This window comes from Podarcis vaucheri, assembly GCF_965113315.1.
Source record: "Podarcis vaucheri genome assembly, chromosome: 6".
Lineage (NCBI taxonomy): Eukaryota > Metazoa > Chordata > Lepidosauria > Squamata > Lacertidae > Podarcis > Podarcis vaucheri.
In genome coordinates, this window is record NC_138764.1 from 44,016,267 (window position 1) to 44,041,462 (window position 25,196).

At 42.1% G+C, this 25,196-nt stretch overlaps 2 protein-coding genes across 12 annotated transcripts in view; both read right to left on the minus strand.

Moving 5' to 3' along the window:
- SGIP1 (SH3GL interacting endocytic adaptor 1) overlaps positions 1–8,155 on the minus strand; it is a 151,277-nt gene extending 143,122 nt beyond the window's left edge. The window contains exons 1-3 of one of the 5 annotated variants that reach the window (XM_082227581.1): positions 8,060–8,155; positions 5,502–5,562; positions 2,848–2,878 (exon numbers count right to left, since the gene is read on the minus strand). The gene's annotated coding sequence lies outside the window, so the exon portion shown is untranslated. Of the gene's footprint in view, positions 1–2,847; positions 2,879–5,501; positions 5,676–6,207; positions 6,368–7,789; positions 7,916–8,059 lie in introns of those variants that run through there. The other 4 variants (XM_082227582.1, XM_082227562.1, XM_082227563.1 and 1 more) reach the window with 4 other exon arrangements.
- A 7,916-nt stretch (positions 8,156–16,071) lies between these two features.
- PDE4B (phosphodiesterase 4B) overlaps positions 16,072–25,196 on the minus strand; it is a 261,207-nt gene continuing 252,082 nt past the window's right edge. For all 7 annotated transcript variants that reach the window (XM_082227590.1, XM_082227591.1, XM_082227592.1 and 4 more), the window contains 6 exons: positions 24,913–25,077; positions 23,976–24,075; positions 23,580–23,734; positions 23,337–23,459; positions 19,726–19,908; positions 16,072–18,087 (listed from right to left, as the gene is read on the minus strand). In XM_082227590.1, the coding sequence (XP_082083716.1) occupies positions 17,722–18,087; positions 19,726–19,908; positions 23,337–23,459; positions 23,580–23,734; positions 23,976–24,075; positions 24,913–25,077 (1,092 nt within the window). In that variant the 3' untranslated portion in view covers positions 16,072–17,721. The remainder of the gene's footprint in view (positions 18,088–19,725; positions 19,909–23,336; positions 23,460–23,579; positions 23,735–23,975; positions 24,076–24,912; positions 25,078–25,196) is intronic.

Sequence of the window (25,196 nt, forward strand, 5' to 3'; positions counted from 1 at the left end):
TTAAAAATCTGATTATGACAAGCAAAAATACAGCAGGTAATAGCTTTTCCCATCAATGGATCTTCTGGTTATGGAAAGCTTTCCCTGCTTAATTTATGTTGGCAATGCAACCATTAAATGCACACAAGCTCTATCAAATGTTAAAGGCACAGTAGTTTCCACAATGAAATTTGAACTAACTGCCAGTTGCCCTTCAGATATACAGTGGTGCCTTGCAAGACGAAATTAATCCGTTCCGCGAGTCTCTTCGTCTAGCGTTTTTTTCGTCTTGTGAAGCAACCCTATTAGCGGCTTAGCAGATTAGATCTATTAAAGGCTTAGCGGCTATTAAAGGCTTAGCGGATTAGCAGCTAAAAGGCTATTAGCGGCTTAGCGGCTTAGAAAAAGGGGGGAAGCGGGGAAAAATTGGAATATTTGCAACATGTTTTCGTCTTGCAAAGCAAGCCCATAGGGAAAATCGTCTTGCGAAGCAGCTCAAAAACGGAAAACCCTTTCGTCTAGCGGGTTTTCCGTCTTGCGAGGCATTCGTCTTGCGGGGCACCACTGTATACTCATGTTAATTAAGGCTGAGCAAGCAGGGCAAGAGTTTCCACCACTTTCAGTTCTAGTCTGGGAAGGCAGAGAGCCCTTACCCTTTATAAAGTTAGCAGATTGACTTTGCCTTTTATTTATTCATTTATAAAAGTATTTATATGCCACTATATCATAAAAAATATCAAAACAGATTACAGCAATGATACATAAAGCATGCAATTAAAAACATATAAAAAGGTTAAAAACAGACATCAATTAACCATTGAGGAAAGATGTATTCTTAATTGCCTGCTCAGGCCTGGTGGAATAGAAAAGGTTTCAGCAGGCATTTGAAAGTTGGCACTGAAGCTACCTGCCGAATCTCTATTCACAGAGTATTCCATAAGGAATGGACCAATGATACAAAAGTGGTTGTCAAATGACCCGCACCAACTCATAGAATGGTCAGTGATACTCCAGTAGATGTGATGATAGATTGGGCAAGAGATTTAGGACATAATATAATGTTTGAGGACTGGGAAAGATTGTGGAAGAAAGGGGTTAAGTTCACCGCATGTACTTTGTTAAAGGAAAATATTATGAAGATGATGTATAGATGGTATTTGACTCCTGTAAAACTAGCAAAGATGTATCATAATTGTGATAATACATGTTGGAAATGTAAAGAAAAGGAAGGAACATTCTTTCATATGTGGTGGACCTGCCCCAAGGTGAAAGACTTCTGGGAAAAGATTTATAATGAATTGAAAAAAATGTTGAAATATACATTTATAAAGAAACCAGAGGCCTTTTTTCTTGGAATAACAGGTTCGGAATTGCCCAAGAAAGATGTTAATCTATTTTTGTATGCCACAACTGCGGCTCGTATTTTGTTAGCTAAAAAGTGGAAAACTCAAGAATTACCAACAGTAGAAGAATGGCAGATGAAGATGATGGATTTTATGGAGCTAGCCGATCTAACCGGAAGAGTCCGCGACCAGAAGGAGGAGGAATACCACGAAGAATGGAAGAAATTTAATGATTATTTAGCTAAATTTGTTAAGCTAAAATAACTGGAAATAGCGTCCAGATACTTAATGGGCTTAGGATTGTATTTATGTCAACTCAAAAAATAATATGTTTAATACAAGAAGGAGAAGATTTAAAGATGTTAATGTTTAATTTAAAGGGTATCAAAATTGGGATTTGGAAAACCGTTATAAGGATATGCAATGAAAATCAACTAAGGGGAAACGAGGAAGTCGTTTTGCAAAGTAAATAACTTATTTTCAATAAGGGTATGATTTATGTTTGTTATGTTTTGTTTGTTTTGTGTTTTTCTTTGTCGTTGATATTGTAAAAACTAATAATTTTTTTGCAAAAAAAAAAGAAGATACTCCAGTAGATGACCTCAGTGATCTAGTTGGAATATAAGGGTTCAGGTGATCCCTGAGGTACCCTGGACCTAAGTTGTTCAGGAGTTTATAAATTAATGCAAGAACCTTGAACATGGCACATCTGTGGATGGTCCGCCAAGGCAGCTGTTTTAACCTTGACATCACATGTTCTTGACCAGATGCCCCCACCAGCAGGAGTTTCCAAACCAGACCAAGGGCAGCCCCACGTAGAGCACATTACAGTAATCCAGCCTCGAGGTTACCAACACATGGACTACAGTGATCAGGCTATCCCTATCCAGGAATAGCCATACAGTGGACGCTCGGGTTGTGAACGTGATCCGTGCAGGACGCACGTTCACAACCTGCAGTGTTTGCAACCCGCGTCTCTGCACGCATGGGTTGTGATTCAGTGCTTCTGCACATGCACGACCACCGAAACCCAGAAGTAACCCGTTCTGGTACTTCCGGGTTTTGGTGGTCCGCATCCCAAAAAAGCACAACCTGAAGCAGCTGTAACCCGAGGTATGACTGTAGTTGGCAACTTGCTAATTTCCCAGACATGGGAATGACACAAAGTGCCTCCCGTCTTCCCAGGATTCAGTTTATTGGCCACCACTGCATTCAAACACCGATCCAGAGCTTTCATAACCTCTCCTGATTTAGAGGACCAAGAGGTGGTGCTATTTCAGATATAAAGGCTACACTCTAGACAGAAGAGTGAATTTACAATGTAGTAAATTCCTTTATCTCTCTCCTTGTATGGACGCAGACATTGGCTAGAATCCAAATTAATTGTACAACGTGCTCCATGTAGCTGGAGGGCTTTTTAGGCCATGTCTCTTGAACTAGCTTCCCATTCAAAATGCAACACAGCCCTTTTGAAATGGAGAAGACTTTCAGAAGTAGTTTGTCATGTGGAAAGGGGTAACATTACCTGGACTGGAACTACTCCAGACTCTGGTGAACTGGAACATATAAAACAAAGACCAGATTCCCTTAACATTACAGTAACCTACTGCTGAAGGTTTAAGAGCTCAAAAACCCCACACCCTTGAACATTTTACATCATTAAAGGGTTAATGACTGCCTCTTGGAACTGGAAATGAAGTGTTTATCATGGTGACTATCTGAGCTGGTGATTTGGCAGCTAAATATCAGTCTTGTACTGTGCACACTACTGACATCTAATGGTTAGGCTTGCTGCTGCATGCAAATGCAAATGTCAGCCTGAGCTAATATTTCAACTGATGCAAAATACAAATCTAGATTTTGTTTTGCTAATTTTTTATTTTGCTTTTGACAGTACATATCATAATTATAGCCTTTTTTTGCTACAATAGTTATATGAAAGATGCAAATACTGTTTATTTTAAAGGATTTGTTTTAATTTAGGGGCAAACCAATGTCCTTCTTTCACATGCTAGCAAGGTTATGCTTAAAATTCTACAAGGAAGGCTCAAGCAGTATGTGGACTGAGAACTCCCAGAAGTGCAAGCTGGATTTAGAAGAGGCAGAGGAACCAGAGACCAAATTGCAAACATGCGCTGGATTATGGAGAAAGCTAGAGAGTTCCAAAAAGACATCTACTTCTGCTTCATTGACTATGCAAAAGCCTTTGACTGTGTTGACCACAGCAAACTATGGCAAGTTCTTAAAGAAATGGGAGTGCCTGATCACCTCATCTGTCTCCTGCGAAATCTCTATGTGGGACAAGAAGCTACAGTTAGAACTGGATATGGAACAACTGATTGGTTCCAAATTGGAAAAGGAGTACGGCAAGGCTGTATATTGTCCCCCTGCTTATTTAACTTATATGCAGAATTCATCATGCGAAAGGCTGGGCTGGATGAATCCCAAGCCGGAATTAAGATTGCCGGAAGAAATATCAACAACCTCAGATATGCAGATGACACAACCTTGATGGCAGAAAGTGAAGAGGAATTAAAGAACCTTTTAATGAGGGTGAAAGAGGAGAGCGCAAAATATGGTCTGAAGCTCAACATCAAAAAAACGAAGATCATGGCCACTGGGCCCATCACCTCCTGGCAAATAGATGGGGAAGAAATGGAGGCAGTGAGAGATTTTACTTTCTTGGGCTCCATGATCAGTGCAGATGCTGACGCCTGCTCCTTGGGAGAAAGGCGATGGCAAACCTAGACAACATCTTAAAAAGCAGAGACATCACCTTGCCAACAAAGGTCCGTATAGTAAAAGCCATGGTTTTCCCAGTAGTGATGTATGGAAGTGAGAGCTGGACCATAAAGAAGGCTGATCGCCGAAGAATTGATGCTTTTGAATTATGGTGCTGGAGGAGACTCTTGAGAGTCCCATGGACTGCAAGAAGATCAAACCTATCCATTCTGAAGGAAATCAGCCCTGAGTGCTCACTGGAAGGACAGATTGTGAAGCTGAGGCTCCAATACTTTGGCCACCTCATGAGAAGAGAAGACTCCCTGGAAAAGACCCTGATGTTGGGAAAGATGGAGGGCACAAGGAGAAGGGGACGACAGAGAATGAGATGGTTGGATGGTGTTCTTGAAGCTACTAGCATGAGTTTGATCAAACTGCGGGAGGCAGTGGAGGACAGAAGTGCCTGGCGTGCTCTGGTCCATGGGGTCACGAAGAGTCGGACACGACTAAACGACTAAACAACAACAACAAATGTCCTTCTTTGTGGCTTTTTCCATGCACCATATTTCAAAACACAGTTGAACATCTCCTAAAACTGGCTGATTTGATTAGAACCATGGTAGAAGATGCAACGTTTGAACATATGCACTGCAGCTCTAATTTCAAGTGCAATCTTATGCATCTTTACTCAAAGGTAAATCCCCCTGGATTCAATGGGGCTTACTTCCTAGTTAGTGTGCTTAAAACTGCAGACTTAATCTATTTTAACTGTGATTTTTCATCTGCAGATGGCTGATCATTTTGCTGAAGGGCAGATTTTAAAAAAATAATTAAATAAATAAAGCACCAGGCATCAAGTCTTGTATCAGCTGCCATCTGTGCACATCTTCAAGGTGCTATACACCTTTGAAAGAGGAGAGGTCACCCATCATGTGCATACTAATTTAAGCTCTCAATACTCTAATTTAAACCCTTAGTTCTTTAAGTTGGAAGTGTGGAACCTCTTGCTTCCAGGAGCTGCTGGACTACAATTCCCATCAGGCCACAGCTTTGATTATACAGCAGCTGAGTGGGGTTGGCAGAGAAGTAAGGAAAGGATCAGGTCATCATTCCAAGCAGTCCTTGCTACTGGAATAGTATTCAGCACTATGGCTGTGATGCACCCATTGCAACCTTGTGAATTGACTACTGCTGTATAAGGAATTAATATATGGACCCACATGTGTAGGTGAACAACAAAAAGAAAATGGATGGGTGCCTAGATTCAAAACATGGGGCTAGCACACAGCAAGCTCCAGAAGCAGAATATTAAACTCACAAAAATAAGCAGCAATGTAGTCTTGGAGATATAGATTGTTAAACCATTTTTATCCCATTCAGTGGTGCATAACAGTTGACCTCTTTCTGCCCCTAGAGCAGACCACACACTGTTAAATAAGTTTAAAATACTTTACTTACAGATTCAAGGTCTCAGTCATGCATTGTTCCATGCAGCAGCAAAGATAATACAGGCAAAATTCTATTTAGTAGAAAGTACAGAATATAGTTCCAAACACATGCTGTAAGCTCTGAAGCAAGTTTACACACCTCCATCTCATTACATGTTGCAGGGAGAGGGAGAGGGAGAGGGAGAGAGAGAGAGAGAGAGAGAGAGAGAGAGAGAGAGGAAGGAAGGGGCGTGTCCTAGCTGAGTCTATCTAGCAATACAACTCTGTGGTACTTCATGCACTAACTAGCCCTATGACTGTTAGTTGTATTTGACTTCAATCTCCCACATGCTGGATCCTGGTGTGGCACAAGCCAAGAAACCAGGATCCCACTGGGCATCCAGGGAGGGGTTTAAGCCAGGCTAGGAGCTCAGCACTGCAGCCGTGAGGCCTAGGCAATGGACATACAAAGTCTATGCCCCTGCGTGAGTACAGATAATTCTCACCCAGGCAAATAACCAACAGATTGGGAGGGCCTTGGTGCTGGATTTGCTTCTTCTCCACCAGGGAACACAACTTAAACCACTTTATCCCTACCTGGAGATCCAGGAAACATGCACCCATGGATGTAGTTGACTTGACCACTGTGTCAACCTCACATGTTTTCCTTCCCAGTGCACAGTGCTGTGCCTGAGGATCCATACACACTTCCATCCTACAACATATTCAAAAATTACCAGTGGTAGCTGCTATGATGAGCAGAAGTAACCCTTAAAGGCCCTTGAGTGCCACTGGCCTGTGTCCTGGTGAATGAAAAATTGTCCAGCACTGTTAGGTTGAATTCTTAAGTGGACCAGCCATCAATTCCAGAGGCAGAGGGGTGGTGGATCGCTCCATCCAGCCTACTAGATTTCTGCACCAGCTACAAAGGAAGCACAGTTTATTCCTGCACAACCAGCATGGAAACACAGAGAGCTGGCAGAGGATGAACAAATCACTCCATTCTGCTTCCACCTGTCCTCTTGGTACAATGCAGTTATTTAGTACATTGCTAAGAAGCTAAAAGCCAGCATTTCCATAGCAGACCAACACAAAATGTGCAAGGTTTCTTTACAAGTCTGGATTAAGAGTTATGTTGTACTCAAGTCTCTGTATATGATTTGGGATGCTGATTCCTCCCCTGCCATACTTTAAATGTTAAGGACAGCTTTGTGGGCATCAATCGTCTGAGCACTTCAATTATTCTTATTCTCTGTCCTAGTTCATCATGTTCAATTTTATAGCATCTAAAATTGTTTCAGGGAGAAAAGCATTTCAGTTTCCAGTGAAAATGGAAAGTTAGTTGCTTTTGGTTACTTCAAAGCTTTATTTTGCTGAAGGAAACAGTTGTCACATGACAGCTTCTTTTTAAAAAGGAAAGTGAAATTTCCCCCTACAGCTGATATTGCTGTGGTTTCTGAGGAATACAGTTTATAGACACCAAGCGAAAGCTGCCTCTAGCAAATCAAAAACAAACACTAAAAGGATATGGTCCATTATGAAACACACCAGACTTAAGTATATAGAGCATTATGCAGCAGTTATTTCTGTCTATTCCACCTACTTGTCCTTATGCTGCTATAAATCTGCATTTATCTAGTTTGTGTGAAGAGCTTGCAAAACAATTTACAGCACAAACCTATATATCTAAATTCAGAAGTACGACCCCCTGATTTAAGTGAAGCTTATTTCCAGCTAGGTGGGTATTGGATTGTAACCTTACTCCTCCTCTTCCCCCACCCCACATTTTTTAATAGTAGTTGTATAAATTTTGTCTTAGAAACTACATCTTGAACGCACCATTGAAACAAAACAAAAACCCACAATATGTATAACTGTGTGGTTTTCCCATCCACAGTATTTCCATATACACTTCTCTGAACCATATACAGATATTGCAACATGGCTTAAATCTAAAACAATTGTTCCAGTTCAGTTCTTTAAGCTTCTGTTTCTGTCCATCAGACGCGTGTTTATAGCCAGACAAAGATATATAGCAGGTATGTACAGTAATTATTCACAAGGGACAAATACTTAGATTCTTTTTCATGTTTTGGGATCCAGTGCCCGTTGTTATATGCAGTCTACTAAAAACCAGAGGCCTAAATCATATGAGAAATAAGCCCCATTAGGTTTATTGGTGCTTATCCTCATATAACTTCCTGAGATCTCGATATCTCTGATTATTATAGTGCTTGTACCTTCTCACCTGCTATCAGGCCATTGCCATGCCAAGTTATCCCTATATCCAGTGCTATTTTTCTAGGTGCTGAAACTCACCATGAGCACTTCCCCTGTTCTGTTGTTGTTGTTCAATGGTGCCCACCAGAGAGGTGCTGGAACTGAGTTCCTGTGAGTTCTTCCTGGGGGGAAAACACCCCTCCCTATATCACAGGTTGTGGGGTGTGTGTGTGTGAGGGTAATTACTTCTTGTTTACTTTTTACTGTGTTTCTGCAGAGTGTCATGAGCATCTCTCCCTCCCAACTCTTCCCTGTCAAGATTATTTTTGTTTCTGTAGCTCAGAAAAGCCTAATTTTTTTTTAACATACTGTAATAGTTGCTCAGTTTCCCTAGATGTAGATAATGCATTGTGTTGCTCTTATGGTTGGGTTAAGGCCTGTATATGTTGTTCAGCCATTTTCTTCCCCGCTCCTCCACATGCAGCTGCTGGGTGACCTTGGGCCAGTCACACTTCTGTGAAGTCTCTCAGCCCCACTCACCTCACAGAGTGTTTGTTGTGGGGGAGGAAGGGAAAGGAGAATGTTAGCCGCTTTGAGACTCCTGAAGGGGAGTGAAAGGCGGGATATCAAATCCAAACTCTTCTTCTTCTTCTTCTTCTTCTTCAGTGCAGTCTGTCTCTCCTCTCTAGGAACCAACTCTATTACTTTAAACCTTCCATTGCTAAAGTATATCATTCCCCCTCCCCTCTCACAGACACAAATTGCAGAGGGGCAGGGAAATTATGATGGGGTGTATGGGGGGGGGAGGGTATTTAACCCTCTCCCGACCCACCCTCCACCTTACAACGGGGAATGGGGTGGAGCATGTGGTAGAGCACCTGTTTTGCATGCCAAAGGTCCCAGGGGAATAATCCCTAACTGAAACCCCAAAGAGCTGCCACTGCTAGCTAGTAAAATATGGTCTGACTCTGTAAAAGCCGGACTTTTTTTCATCCAGAACTCAGTTCCAGCACCTCTTTTTCTAGAAAAAAATAGCACTGAGCATAAGGCAGCTTTTTATTTATTCGTTATTAAATTTGTATACTACCCTTCATCCGTACACCTCAGAGCATGAAAATACAAAATAAGAACACAAAATACATAACAGGAACAAAGCAAAACAATAAACCGGCTTCCTCCACCCCCTCCCATAGACACGTTTAAAAGGATTTAGGGAGTTAGCCAAACGCCTGGCTGAAGAGCAATGTTTTTGCCTAGCACCTAAAGGTGTATAACAGGGGTAGCCAACCTAAGGTCTGTGGGCCGGATGCGGCCCAATTGCCTTCTCAATTTGGCCCGCGGACGGTTCTGGAATCAGCGTGTTTTTACATGAGTAGAATGTGTCCTTTTATTTAAAATGCATCTCTGGGTTATTTGTGGGGCATAGGAATTCATTCAGTTCCCCCCAAAAAATATAGTCCGCCCCCCCCCCACATGGTCTGAGAGAGGGTGGACTGGCTCACGGCTGAAAAAGGTTGCTGACCCCTGGTGTATAATGAAGGCGCCAGGCGAACCTGACTGTGCTTCTGTGAAGGAATCTTGTTTATTCAAATGAAGTGTTAACGGGCATTGCGTAATGTGCTCTGACATTTGTAGGGTAATGTTACATTGTAATGGATTCGCTGTGGGGAGTTTTTTTTATCTGGCCCAGTGAAATATTGCTTGGTGTTAGAATTCTCGTTATGCATAAGAATATGCTTGTTTTGATTGGTGCGTTCGAGTTTTGAATTGTGTGATTGGGTGGGGCAGGACTTGACGTTCCAGAAGAAGTGTGCATATATATATATATATATATATATATATATATATATATATATATATATATATATATATTGCTTTCGTAGATTTTCACGGGTACAGGAATGCAGGTTTTGGTGTCTTCGGGTGTCTTCCCGTGTAAGAGTCGGGGTGTCTGTGCGACGTTTCGACGAGGTCTCACTCGTCATCTTCAGGCTGGTGCTTTCGGCTTCTTGTTACTGGAACAGAGCAGAATCTGGTGTTTGAGTTCCTATAAATACTGTTGAGGGGTGTGGTGTATAGCCTCCAACGTTCTGGGCAGAGAGGAAGTTCCTAGATTAGTGTGCCTTTTCTTCTTTTGTTCCTTAATTACTTGAGGGATATCTTGAGTGATTTCATGAGTGATATTCTGAATACCACTGGGTGGGTCATTAAGTGTAGATTAGTTGCTAAAGCTTTCGTGTCTTGACCTCTTGAGCTTGTGAAGAGTTTTTCTGAGAAGATGGCTGTGCTGCATTTAGTTGTGCTCTGGCTTGGCTTCGTGTATAGGGGCGAGCTGTGGTTTTGTGCCTTGTGCCAGCCAGATCTGTGTAGGGATTGCAGGGGGGTGCAGCATCCGGAGGTGCCACTATAGTTTGGCTACTGGATGGAGTCTGTAATATGTCTGTGGAGAGGGTCTGGGTTTGGGTCTGGTGTGGTTGATTGGTGACGGCGTTCTGTGTGCCTCTGGTTCTGGTGTCGGTTTTTGTGGGGAGGGCTAATTTCCAGATGTCTGGCAGGCGGGACGTGTCGTCACGCTTGTTCATGTTGTGAGGGTGTTTCTCTATCTCGATGGCTTCCATGATTATTCTCTTGTGGTGATGTTCCATGTTAAAGAGCAATTTGGAATCTGCAAAATTAATTTCGTGTCCTGTTTCTTTCATGTGTTGGAAAAGAGAGGAAGTTTTTTCTTCTTTTTTGACGGCATTCTTGTGTTCTGCGATACGTGCATTTATTCGTCTGTTTGTTTGTCCAATGTACGTGGCTGGGCAGACTTTGCAGGGTATTTCATAGACCCCTTGGTTTTCCAGCTGGATTTTGTCTTTTGGGTTTCTGAGGATATTGGCTATTTTTTGGTTGGTGAAGGCTGTTTTGATATTGTGTTTATGGAGGATTTTGCTAATTTTGTCTGTAGTGCCCTTGATATAAGGAAGGAGGGCCATGCCATTGTTTTCTTCTGTGTCTTGGTTTTTGGGGGGTGTTTCTTTTTGGATTAGCTTCGTAACCCTGTTTTTCTGGTATCCATTGGCGATTAACACATTTGAGAGATTCTGAGGATATTCTCCGGATGCTGCACCCCCCTGCAATCCCTACACAGATCTGGCTGGCACAAGGCACAAAACCACAGCTCGCCCCTATACACGAAGCCAAGCCAGAGCACAACTAAATGCAGCACAGCCATCTTCTCAGAAAAACTCTTCACAAGCTCAAGAGGTCAAGACACGAAAGCTTTAGCAACTAATCTACACTTAATGACCCACCCAGTGGTATTCAGAATATCACTCATGAAATCACTCAAGATATCCCTCAAGTAATTAAGGAACAAAAGAAGAAAAGGCACACTAATCTAGGAACTTCCTCTCTGCCCAGAACGTTGGAGGCTATACACCACACCCCTCAACAGTATTTATAGGAACTCAAACACCAGATTCTGCTCTGTTCCAGTAACAAGAAGCCGAAAGCACCAGCCTGAAGATGACGAGTGAGACCTCGTCGAAACGTCGCACAGACACCCCGACTCTTACACGGGAAGACACCCGAAGACACCAAAACCTGCATATATATATATATATATATATCCAGGTGCTGGTGAGAAGAGGGCTAATTGTGAGTTGGAGTGGTTGGTGGAGTCAGGAAGGAGCAGGAACAGGAACAGAAGGAGGAGGACCCAGGGGTCAGGGAAGGAGGAAGAAGACCAGACAGGTAGGTAGAATGATTTGGTGCATGGCGATTTGATTATTATCCCTTTCTCCACCAGATGGTGCTGTTGATTTATGATTGAATGCACAAATATCAGAAGTTAGTCTTTTCCAGTTCATGTTAGGGAAGGATGAACAAAGTGGTAGAAAATCACCATGCTTGAGCAACATCACTGATACGAAATTCAGAATATAACACAAGAATTATCAGTGGCCAAATAACTTGAGATCTGGTGTAGTTTAGCATAATGACTAAGAAGCTTAGCTATGAATCAGCACTATCAGGAACTCAACTAGATGACTTCAGTTAAGCCCCACCCCTCTTTTTGTTCCCTGCCCCATGTGGGTAATTCTGTGTGCTTTACAAGGATGCTGTGAGGATTATAACAGAATAATGTATTGAACACTTGAAAACACATGAGGCTGTGCCCCTGATCATTCCTATTGCCATCTCCCCTGCCACCCTCACAATAACCTCTTAGCTCAGGGCAACCCAACTTATATCAAGTGGGCTGCAAGAGTGCTTTGAGGCAGAACCCATGGGCCCCACATAGCCTCATAATGCAGGACGGGAGAAGCAAGCCCAAAATTGGACAACGACCACACCCCCCCAGCCCCCCCAGCCCTCACATACCCTTCACAAAGCTGGCTTTGGGAAGGAAGTGCATGTTTTTTAGCTTTTTCAAACCACTCCCATATCCTCATAGCTCTTTAAACCCCTTATTTTGCAAACTGCCCTGAGATCGTTTGATGAAGGGTGGTATATAAATTTAATAAATAGATAAATAAAACCCCATCATACCCTCACAACTCCTCTGTTCCCTGCTCTATTCAAACCTCTTCTGTTATTTAAAAGTGCCATTAAAAAAACTGCCTTTTCTTTTGCCCTCCTGCCAAGCCCTGAGTTTACACAAATCCAGGATTGTGATGAGGCACTTACATATCCTCTAGTGGGACTGCACAATGACAGCCTTACATTGTTATCTATATAGGAAGATATAACTCAAAATAAAAAATGAGGTAACAGCATATTAACACTAAATGCAAAAATCTGTGGAAAAGATGTGCCCTGTGATAATATGGCATGCAAAGGGTTAAAATGAGATTGACTGTTACACAATTGCTCCTCAGTGGGTGTCAGCCCTATACCAATTCAGTCTGGTCCAAGCCAGCCTCAGAGCTATTTGTTTTCCCTCTGTAGTTCAGCAACTGCTTTTTTTGGTGTCTGCTGTGGTGTAGGGTTAACCGGAAGGTGTGCAACCATGTGAGTAGATACACAAAGGATCCACTGAACCATATTGCATGGTGCCAGAGCTGGGCCTGTTCCCCATAGACATCTCAGCACAGTGGTTATGGCACAAATATGAGTTTCCAGGGAAGCTGGTAACTTCAGGGCAATGTGGCCAGCAACTGGAGAAAGTGGAAGCAGGAATCTGAAGTTTACAGCATTGTTTGTGATGCAGTTATAAAGGATGGTGAATCAAAAACTGTCCTGTCTCTGCATGTGCCTGGGGAAGAGGCTAGGAAGGTTTTCAATATCTTTCAGTTCACCAAATAAGATAAGCAAAATACGTCATTTGTTACCAGCAAATCTGAGGCCTGTTGCACTCCTAAAAAGAATGACTTGACAGAAACAAGTTCTTCACATGAATTCAGATGGAAGGGGAAAGCACTAATCGCTATGTCACTGATTTAAAGATGCTTGCACAAACTTGTGAGTTTGGAGAATTGCTTGTCTTCCTCATTAAATAACCATGCTGTTTGTCGAGCATGCTCAGGCAGGCTGAGGGCTAGGTTGCTAAGAAACCTTTATTTAAATCCTAACTTGTGCTGTAGACATTTGTTAATCAACTCCTGGACAAGGACCATAATCCTTTGTGGATGCTGTGCAAAAGGTATCCCCTGCTCCCTGGTGTTCCAGTTATTGTTGCTGGCAAGCCTCTTTATTTCTAACTGGACACTGGTGCAGAGAATGTGGCCCAATTATTGCACAAGAAGGTGAAATCAATCCCAGCAAGTGTCACCCTGACTGCATTTGAAGGGACAAGAATTACACCAAGAGGAACATTCGTAGCCTTTTGCAAGAAAGGTGTTTTGAGGTGGGCCATGCAGTGTGTGAGACTATGCAACTCATCAGGTGTGTGAATGAAGATCATGCCACTTGACCACTGCTAAAGACATAGTTCCTCACAGCACACTCCTATATATTTTTGCTGGTCTGAGACACTTTCCAGGTGTGCATTACATTTATGTAGACTAAGTTGTGTCCCTAGTTGTTTATGGATGCAGGAATATCTCCAACACCATAGAGGACCAGCTGCAACCAGCCCCACAGTACCTCAAGTTCATTGGGTCATCTCTAAAGTGACTAAGTCTATGTCCTGAACCCCTGGCTTACCTGGCAGCAAATCCAAAGTCCAGGGTCAAGCCACACGACCAAAGTCCAAAGCTCAGGAAATTCAGTCCACAGTCAATCCAAGTAGCCAAATCTGAAGCGCAGCAGTCAGAATGCAGTCCAGAGTCCAACCTAAAGCAGACTCCAGGAGCATTCAAGCCAAAGTCTATCAACAGGGGCAGTTGAGCAGACAGCAGCTCAGCTCTGCTTCCCTCTTTGCTTGCTGATTGCAGCATCTGGGCTTGATGAGGCTTGTGACCTTCACCTGTTCTGAGCCTACTCTAGCTGAGGAATCACACGCCTTCTCCCAGAGCTAACGAGCCCCACCTGGCCAGCTAGGGAGCTGGGCTGTGGGCTATTGTCTGTCCCAGCCTCCTAGAACACCCCTCCCTCTGCTCCCTACATCTCAGAGCCCACTGTGTTCATGGGGACAAGAGCCCCTCTGGCTCTGGTGATGAGTCCTGCTGCTCTGGTTCCTGTGCATCCATCCCCTGTCACCCTCTGAGTACTTCCTTCCCCATCCCCTGCTTGCCCCAGTGTGTCCCAGTCCTGGCTACACCCCTCGCTGGGACCCTCTTCCTCCTCCCCATCATCCTGCCAGTTCAGGATAGCCTATAGCATGGGTGAGTAGCTGAAGTATTACACAAAAGAAGAATGGGTCGCTTAGGCTGTGTCCTGACCCTAGAACTTCAAGAAGGCTGTCAGGAAACAATTTTACATTCACACAGATATTGATGTCCAGAGAAACTTGGCAAGGAAGAAACCCTTCGCCATCCTCAATGAAAAATATGACTACTGGCAATGGGTAGGAGACCCAGCCAGATGTGTGGGGTAAAAGTAATAAATTATTATTATTATTATTATTATTATTATTATTATTATTATTATTATCAAGTCGTGGACGGAAGCCAGGTGACAGCAAAGTGGATGCCATTAATGAAATGCCTCCACTGGATTATAAAAAGGGTTTGCAACAGTTCTTAGAGATTGTTCAGTATTTGGCTGAGGTTGGCAGGAGCTGGGCCAGAACAGCAGGAGCTCACCCTGTTGCGGGGATTTGAACCACTGACCTTCTGATCAGCAAGCCCGAGAGGCATGGTCACAGCGCCACCCACTCCCCTAAAGAGTGTCATAGTGTGTGGGGGGGGGGGTTGACAGCAAAAGATCTGTCTTCATTACTTCTCTAGCTTCTTCTATGTTTAACCACTTCATGCAAATATTCTGCAGTAAAGAATGATATAATTTAATCATATTTCCTTGGCAATCCTAAATTTAGAACTGCAGGTACTTTCACATCATACCCATAGCAATCTAGGTGACAAACCAGTGGAAATGGCATTTGAATGTGCTCCACCTAACCTATTCATAGATTAGCAGACAAAAAAGGCTATTTAAGAGGTTATCGGAGATAACCTGAGACCATATTTACCTATGATGTTTGTTCCTGTATCACTGGCACAAAGAAGAGTTGGGATTAGGAACTGAGAATGACTTACCTGTAGTGAATGGCATCAGTCACATCACATTTTGTTTTTAGTGATTTGTGCAGCCACTCTTGGGGAGTTCTCCAACGCATGAAAAACTACGTGTTTATTAGTTAAAATATAGAATTAAGACCACTACTGCATAGACATTTTACAAACTTCAGTAGCTTCCACTTTCCAGCCACCACCAGGAGGCACATGGCTCTTCTATGTTAATTTTCAGGCACCCAGACAGTTTTGCTTACATTTTACTGCTCTCTGCAATGCTGATAAAATGGGCATTTCATTTGTGGGGAACTGGTTTAAGATATTGGTGTATGTTGGTTTGTCATTTAATACCAATTGGTGTTGAGATGGAGGCTAAGGAAAATGATTAAGCCCATGAAATAAATTTATGTGTTTAGTTCCCTATTTATAATGTTTATACCCCGCGTTTCAGAAATATTTTCCATGGGGCAGCTTATAAGTTTTTAAAAACCTGCTGAGTTTTATAGAAATTAATGGGGTACAACACTGCCATAACTTGCTCCAGGGTATGAGACTCTTAAGGTAGAAAATCTGTTTCACCCTTTGTGTTCTTATGCATTTATTAATCAGTAAGAGATTTGCTTAATTCAGTATCATGTCTTCACCAGTGACTAGTATGTGTTTGTGTTGAGCGATTCATACCTTGCTCACTACCACCAATGGTGACGTTTAAAAATTCTGCATTAAACATGCAACTGAAGCACAGTAGATAACTAAAAAGAACATCTAGGAAAGCCCAACCTAAGTCATGCTTTAATTTATTCACTTCATATAAAAATCTCTTTAAGAATGCATCTGAACACAATATATAATACTATAACAACATACATTGTGTGAAACTTTGAAACAAAATAACCACCTGGAACAATGCAGTGTTCAACAGACATACAAACCCATTGATCATGCACAACTGTGCTATTTCATCAACTAGTTAGTCACAAGTTGGACTGAAAGCTTGGAACATAGTTTTACAAACTGAGATTGGCACTGTATACATGCCTAACAAGCTTTGTTGGAAGAAGTTTCACAGCACAATTATAACACCAGTTCACATTTTGTCATAGAAATTCACATTGGGTTGTTCATTAATTGGAAACTGACACTTAACATTTTGTGGCATTTTACTGTAGGTTTCTCTTTCAAAGTTTCAGCAGCTTCACATCATCTGAACAGATGATTCTAAATATTTCTCCATCACCCACCAACTGTGATGATTCCCCAAATGCCAGTGAAAATGAAACCCCCGTGAGCCAATGCTACCTGAATGCCCTCTCTGGGTTCAATATGTCTCTTTTAAGCTATGTTCAGGTTTTTCTACTTTATGCAATACAAAAGGTTACAAGAAAGGCAACTCTTATGCAGAGTATTCTACACAAGTAACATCACCACTGACAGGCAATGTTAATTTATATAAATTAATACTTACAAAACATTACATTATATACATTAAGTAATAAATACACTGTTATAAACAGTACTGGACATGTTAGAGCTCAAGGCAAGTGCAAGAGAGAAAAGGGGACATGAACAGTGGGGAAGAGAAAACACAAAGGACCAAGCGTGCAACTTCCACCGAGTGTTTTTTTTAAAAAAATAAGGGGAGGAGAATGTACATCACATTACCTCAGTATGTTGACTTTTACATGTGCTGTATTGTGCTAAGGAACAGAAAGCTACACTTTATCCTGTGCAAAAGAAAGGTCAAAAACAATTAACCGGGGGCGGGTGGGGGGACATTTTTCAGTAGATAACAACACAGGTTTTGCAGGGTTGATAAAGTGACCAATGGTGCAGTAATGCAAAGAGGAGGGCACCCTGCTTTATTTAGCAAGTCAACGTGATTAAACTGCAATAAAGAAACAAGTATTGCCCCTACAAAGGAAGACCTATTTCGTTAAAACAGGAATATTTTTTAAAAAATTATACATCAATATCAAACATGTTTTGTTGTGTACTTAGTAGGTTTCTTGAAAAGACGTGGAAGTTTTTTTATATAAAAAAGGCACACGGGTCTGCAGACAGGTGGACAAGTTTTAAATGCAGAGTTACAAATCAGTAGTTCTACATGCCAGACCTGTCTAGATTTCGAAATCTCTTAAGAATAGAAAATATTTCAGCCGAGTGTTGTTCACAATCAGGCTTGTTCAGTTGCAACTCACACTGGTTCCAGATTTTGTTTTTTTTGGCTGACAAAGCTTAAGCTGCAATATAAATCACCTGTTAATTTCCTGAGCAATCACTACACGCTCTTTAACCCTGACTCCAATCTCAAGTAGCTGGAAAGGTCTTTTAGCCAATGGCAGGTGCCTAAGACCTCGATTTCAGGCTAGTTAGCAAGACAACCTGCATGTGCATGAAGTATTTAAATTCACCCTTACAGATAACAATATATTAGGTATCGATAGGTGATGTATCTTCTGTCACAATTTCTATATTAGCTTCACTTTGGGAACCCCTTCTTCCTGGGTCAATCACACAGAGTGTCTTTGTACTGCTGAAGTAGCTGATACCATCACTTTCTTTCTCAGGCCCATCAGAGTCCTCTTCTTCAAGCGTAAGCTCAAACTGGAACTTCTCCATCAGGCCCTGACAGTCTCTGTTGCGTTCATCAAGGGGAGGAGAAGGGCTCTGAGGGATCATGCTCTGGTACCAATTCCTGTTATCTTCTAGAGTATCCAGGATATCTTGGGCATCCGGCTGCACTAGGTCTGCCCATGTCTCCCAAAGTGGGTGGACAATGTAATCAATGAAGCCAACCTGCAAAGCAATAGAAAGAAGTTACCACGGGTCCAAACTTGTTAAGAACCAAAGAAAGAACTGTAAGAAAATACACAACATGAAAAGCTGCCACTATAATGGGTGCAAAATGTGGTGAACTGCATTTAAGCTTGGGAAAAAAGAAGAGAGAAACTGAGAGCTGAAACTGACATGTCCTTCCATCCCTACCTCTGACGTGAAGTTTTGTAACAGTTTATAACTGTTAACATACTTTTCACAATGCACTGTATCTTTGGACAGAAGCAGAGGGGTGGATGATGTTTCCCTTTAATATTTATATTCTCCTCCACCAGGAAAGAGAAAGGAGGCAACTGCTCTTTCACCCAGCCCCTTGCACTCAGTGTGGGGATACAGTAATGTTCTGTGGAAATGGTGTGTCATTGTGGGGAAAGAATGATGCCTTCACGTTTTGTCTGATGAGTAAGCTCTGAACTGAGCTAGTTCTAAGTTGCTTGACAACAGGAAGTGTAGAAGAGAGAAAACTGAATGGCCATAAAAGCTATCGTCTTCCGCCTGGCCAAAGTTTGTCACTTAATTCCAAAAGCTGCTGGACGGCAACTTTACAGAGCAGGAAAACAGCTCCCCAAGGAGCCCATCGCAGTCCTAGGATGTTTGGTTTGGAAATCACATTTGCCTTCTTCAGACACAACAGGATGTTAAATGAGCCGTTATGATTCCATTGTAACCATTGAGACAGCTTAAGCCAAAAGGTGACGAAAACTTCCTGCAGAGTATGCTCAGGAGAGACCTTTAAGTTAAATAGCTTTGCCTGGTTATTAGAAGGTGGGGTTCTTCATAGCCATAAAGAAACGCCACTAGAAATGTTTCAACTTTTTTAACACTAAGTTGAAAGTTTATTCTCTTAGCAGACAACTTGAACCAGGAAAATGCATAGACTTTGTTTTACCTGTTTTGGAATTGTAAAGGACATTGTTTAATCTTTTTGTGCTATCTTTTCCATTATTATTATTATTAGTTTTTTTTCAACTTGATTTTCTCCCAAGGAATTAAGGGCAGCATACAACTTCCCATCCATTTTATCCTCACAATTTCTGCTATGTTTATCCTGTGAGGTTAGCCAGTGACAGTGAGATAGACCAGCCAAAGATAACCTAGTGAGCACTCAGTCCCTACAGTTTAAGTTCCAGGCATAGCCAATGTGGTGCCCTTCAATTGTTGTTTAATTACCGCTCCCATCTTTTCTGACCATTGGTCATGCTGGCTGGGACTGATGGGAATTTCAGCCTAACAACATACGGAGAACACTGTATTGGCTACCCCGATATAGTCATTACCCCAAAATGGTTCTCAAGCATTTGCAACTAGAATTGGGAATATAAAAAAGAATGATTATATCCCTCACACAATGGAGACATTCATAGCTGACAGTAGAATATTTTTTTGCTAAGTCCGCAAAGGTTTCAGAGACATCTAGATATTTGGAATCAATCTGTGTTCAGCACCAGATACAAAAAGAAACCTTCTGGAATTACCAGTAAATGCAAATAACACAGAATTGGGGGGGGGACATCCACCCCACCTTAAAAAACGCTCACACTCATGGCAAAACCCCAACTGAAAATGTGTGTGGTGGGGAGGTAAAGTAAAGTCAAATACCTGTGACTTCTCTACAGAAGCTGTGTGCTTGTCACACATTGGGCTGATTTCCATTCCTCTCTCCCGTTCTTTGTCCCCCTGCTGGAAAAATTCCTCCATGATCCTGTCTGTCCACTGTCGATAGAGTTCAAGGGATTTTGTGGGATTACTTAAATCAGCACAATGGACCATATTTCGGAGAACCTGTAATTGCATAACCTGCATTAATATGAAGGCTCACATAATCAGGCAGAATAGAAAAACATTTCATTCTCTACTTGCTGGCACATCCTGTACAATTTCACATTAAAAGAAGAACATTTTGATCACAAAAAATGCCCTTATTTTGGAGTATTTTATAAAAAGAGAACATTAAAATAAATTTTTACTAAGTTAAGATGTGGATTATTTGGTGAGAGGTCATGTTATATCACCCTAATTAACTGTGGATATGCATGATGAGCAATAATTTCGGTCTGTGCAAGCTGCACTAACACTCTCCTGAATACGCAAGTGCAAAGCTAAACTAAAACTAAACCTAAACCCCAGAAGTGGGACTAAATCAGGGACTAGGAGTCCTGTTTCATGGGTCATGGAGGCAAGGATTCCAAACCTGAAGGGATGGGGGATGCAGGACTAGCCCCCAAAGTGCTGTGGGACTATTGCCTCTCCAACCCAAGGATGCAGCACTGCCATTCTTGGACGTGGAGGACTTTACAGCAGATGACCTGAGGCTTCTCTGCTCCACTGCAGTATTGGGGAAGGCTTGGTTCTTTTAAGTAAAGCAGCCCCTTGCAGTGCAGGCAGGGCTACCAATAAGGCTTTAGTTGCTGCTGCTATATAAGGGCTCAGTTTATTCCTTGCTGGAGTGACTTCAGAGCTCTGCCTTGTGTCTTGCCTGAACCTCTCCTTTTCTTAGATCCTGGTTGGGCCTTGGCTCACCACACCACAGAGCAGGACAAACATCTGCTTATACCAGCTGCACTGGCTCCCGGTGGAGTACAGGATCAGGTTTAAGGTGCTGGTTTTAACCTTTAAAGCCCTATACAACCTAGGACCCTCGTACCTACGGGACTGCCTCTCCTGGTAAGCCCCACGGAGGACCTTGCAGTATACAAATAACAACACCCTGAAGATCCCGAGCCCCAGGGAGATTAGATGGACCTCGACCAGAGCCAGGGCCTTTTCGGCCGTGGCCCCAGCCTGGTGGAACACTCTCTCAGAAGAGACCAGGGCCCTGCGAGATTTGACATCTTTTCGCAGGGCCTGCAAGACAGAACTGTTCCGCCAGGCCTTTGGCCAGGGTTCAGTCTGACTCATTTTCTCTTTGTATGAACAAGTACGAAGGAGGTTTCCCAGCCTGCTCACAGGTCCTTATAATATCAGTGGAAATAGTTGGTCCTGGCGAGTATTAACCGTTCTCAATTTTAACTTGAGGATGGCCATTTTTCCAGTCTAATTTTAATTTATTTGAATTAATTTTGGGATGCATTTTAATCCATTGTTTGTTTGTTTTTATGTATATTGTGTTTTATATGATGTTAGCTGCTCTGAGCCCAGCTCCGGCAGGGGAGGGTGGGATACAAATAAAAGTTACTATTATCTATTATTATTACCTACCCTTTAGCTTAGAGTTGCATTCCAAATTACTTTACGCTGCTTGTGCCTTAAAGATACAAGTGTGGAAGAAAGAAATGTGTCCAGACTCTCGTATCTTGAATCTGATTCAAGATCAGTTGGGAGAGAGTTAGAGTGAAGATCTAAAGGTCCCTGGTTCATCTGGGTGTCAGCAAATCCTACAGAGTGTTAGTATGGTAGTGAGACTGAGGTACCCAATTTCAAATTCTGTCTCAGCCATGGGATGAACTATCTCTCAGCCTAACCTCCCTCAGTTAGTCTAAAAAGTGTCACTTCAGGTTTCTTCCTGATCTTTATAGAAGACGTAATATGGCATGCCATATAATCTACCTCACATAGTTGCTGTGAGGATAAAATGGAAGGCAAAACTACATTTACCAGCTTCAGCTCCTTGGAGGAAATAAATAAAATGAAAATGGTTTTGTAGCACCTGAGCTGTCAAACTCGTGAGTCTGGTTCAGAATTTGTGACCCTGATTTATGCAGGTTCACAGACAGTGCCTGCCAAGACTGGCATCTAGCTGGCCCTTTGTTTTCCCAAGCATAATAGATATCCGAATGTCTGTCTAGTCATGTTTCTTTCCACCCTACTTACTTCCTAGAAGCTGGAATATGTTATATAACTGTTGTAGCTCTCAGTTGCTAGTGTGAAAAGAACTTAGCAGCAATGGAGGACAACTTGAAAGTCTTAGCACAGCTTGATCACCCATGCTGGTGCAAAATTCTTAAAGGTAATACTCTGAGCTATGGAGGCTGAGCTCTAGTCTGCATGAAAGGGAATTTTTACAGAAGGAATGGGGAACCTGTCCCCCTCCCACAATGCTGTCAGAGTCCAGGTCCCACCCGTCCAGGTTAGCATGACCAATAGTGGTGGATGATGGTGATTGGGAATCTAGTGACATCAGGAGGGCCACAGGTTTAATGTAGGAGATTCTGTGAAGGGATATTTTTCTTTCATATTTATGTAATGCTTATTTAGAAATGGGAATTCTGTGCCAACTGGGAGAAACTTAGAACTGAAGAACAATGGGTTTGTCATGGGGCACTGTGCATTGCCACAAAGCTAGTTACCCTTCTGGCATATCTGTTGTGACAGTTAATCTGTCTGAAGCGCTGAGGAACTGTAGGACAAATATTTCACCAAGATAAGGGTTAAATAAGTACCCTCATATTTTTTTCAAGTCACAGAAATTTCTAGGAATATTCTAAAATGGATGTTTCTAGGTGTATCATCATCAAAGTGGAAAAAGCAGGTAAACTATTAGGATAGAGTCCCTGTCTTTTTTGGAATCAACTTCTTCTTTCAGTATTCTTAGCCACCCATGACAAGTCTTAATCCTTGGAAGCCATAAGCATGTGAAGAAGGAACTTTCAGATTGCACAACACTTGGCAAATGACCAAATGATCACTGAACTGATTATACTCCTTATGACTGTGGGATCCTGTCTTCTCCAAGTGGGTTTGAAGAATGTAGGAAACCACAAACCACCAAATTCCTATCTTGTGGAGAGGTTTATATGATTATATAGTTTACGTGCGCAAATGTCAGTGTGCTTATCAGTTCAGTCATGTTTCCAACTGCAGTTGCAAGCACAGGGGAAATTTTGCGTTGCAACATCTACAGTAGCATATAGTCAACGTTTGTCCCACCAGGTTTCCTCTTATACCCCCTTTGGTGCAAGTCACTTCCATAGCCATTACCATGCCATGCTAAAGCTGCAGGTGGCCTTATAGCCTCGCCTTAGAAAGTTATCCACCCCCCACCCCGCCCAACTACCTGAAAATAGGCTGGCTTTTTCCACCAGAACAACAGTGCAATGCCTTGTGCTAGAAGTCCTTTGATGCACAGCAGAGCGAACTATCAGGTTCTGGACACACCTTCTCCACAGTAAGCCAAGAATATAACTTGTTATGTTTTCTGTTTTGATCCCTAAAGGAAGTCACAGTAAGCAGTATGCCTTTTTAAAAGAGAAAACAGAAGCTCCTGTACACACCTGTATTCTGTCTGTGTAGTTATCTAGAAGCAAAACTCCGGAACTTGTCACTTTTTTAGTTTCCACCATAGTCTTTAGGTCTGCCAGTAGGGACATGTGTTTGGACATATCTGTGGCCAAGACCTATATGAAAAGAAAAATAATTGTTGTAAATGCAAGGAAGTAGAAACCTGAATTTCGGTTGCATACATTAGAAAAATGAGCAGTAGGAAGTTTTCAGGGGGTGGGATACCAAATCCTTACCATGTCTATCACCATTTTCCTGAGAGTTTGACGTTGCTTCTTGGTCAAGTTCTGGAAGATGTCACAATGTTCTTCTTGTAGCAGCTTAAAACCCACAGCAAGGTGGTGATTTTCCAAGACTGACTCATCATTGTACATCAGAGCAAGCTCAGAATCTGACCAAAAACCCACAAAAAAACAGATAATGTAACTCATTATTTCCTAAGGAAATTCATTTTCAGTATATTCAAGGCTTCCTGGTTTAAAATGAATGTATTATATTTATTACATGATTGTTTTTTTTAAAAAAGATCTAATTAGTAAATAAGTTTCATGAAGTATAACTGCCCAAATTGGTGATAAGTGTGTGTGTGTGTGTGTGTGTGTGTGTGTGTGTGTAATAAACATAGGACTCACTTGTATTAATAAGAAACTGGTTGGAGACACCAGGGTGATCCACATCATGAATTGCTGCTGCAAAAATGGCTGCAAGAATTTCCAGATCAGTGAAGACAGCCTAAAGCAAAAATGAGCAATAGATAGATCATAATTTTGAACTCATTAACCACGCACACAGACATCAACAGAAACCAAATCATAGGCATTTCTTAAAGTAGGACTAGACTGTTTTAGTCACACATTATTGAAATGACACAAACAGTTTAAAACTTTTAGGACCACTTGCTACTTTCCCTTCATTCTGACACATTCTTCTGGGCACAATAGACCCTGTATACCTACTACAGGTAATGTAACTGCACAGATATAAATCTACTGCATTCGGTATTAAGTTTCTTCATGTAAAAAATAAAAATTTGATATCAGAGTATTGCTGAGAAGTTCCATCTTAGAAATCTAGGTCTAAATCAGGCTTCTTCAACCTCGGTCCTCCAGATGTTTTGAGACTACAATTCCCATCATCCCTGACCACTGGTCCTGCTAGCTAGGGATCATGGGAGTTGTAGGCCAAAACACCTGGAGGGCTGAGGTTGAGGAAGCCTGGTCTAAATTAATCTTACTAACTATATACCCAAGCCCTCCAGATGTTGCTGGACTACAATTCCCAACCATCACTGGCCAGTGGTCATGCTGACTGGGGTGATGGAAGGTGAAGCCCAACATCTGGAGTGCCACAGGTTCTCCATTAGTGGTATGGAAATCAGCTTAATTGTGCAACTACCAAGAATGCCAGAGCATATGGGAACAGCTGTAGAATCCCAGAAGGGTGAAAGCAACTACAAAGAAACAGGAATTAAAATAAAACAAAGAACTGTTGTAAATAAATAATTAACCTGCGAAACAAATTCACTGTTGCAACATGAGTATTTCTCACTGCAGGTGGGGAGCTACTCACATCCAAGGCTGGGGTAGACAGGAGGACATGTGTTGACTGGGCTACATCAGCCGCATGGAGACTGTTGTGGTAGGCCACATCGGAATGGTAGTGGTCTTCCAAAGTCATCATGTAAGCTATGAAGGTATCTGATGAGATCTTGAATGTCTTTAGCAGATCTCTCTCCTGTTTCAAGGTAATTTAAATTGCAGAAGGTTATAAGGTGATGCAGACCTGAAGGCTTCATCATGGGGGTGGATGGGATGGGACTGTTTGTTGTTGCTGCCTTTAAATGCAACCATCTG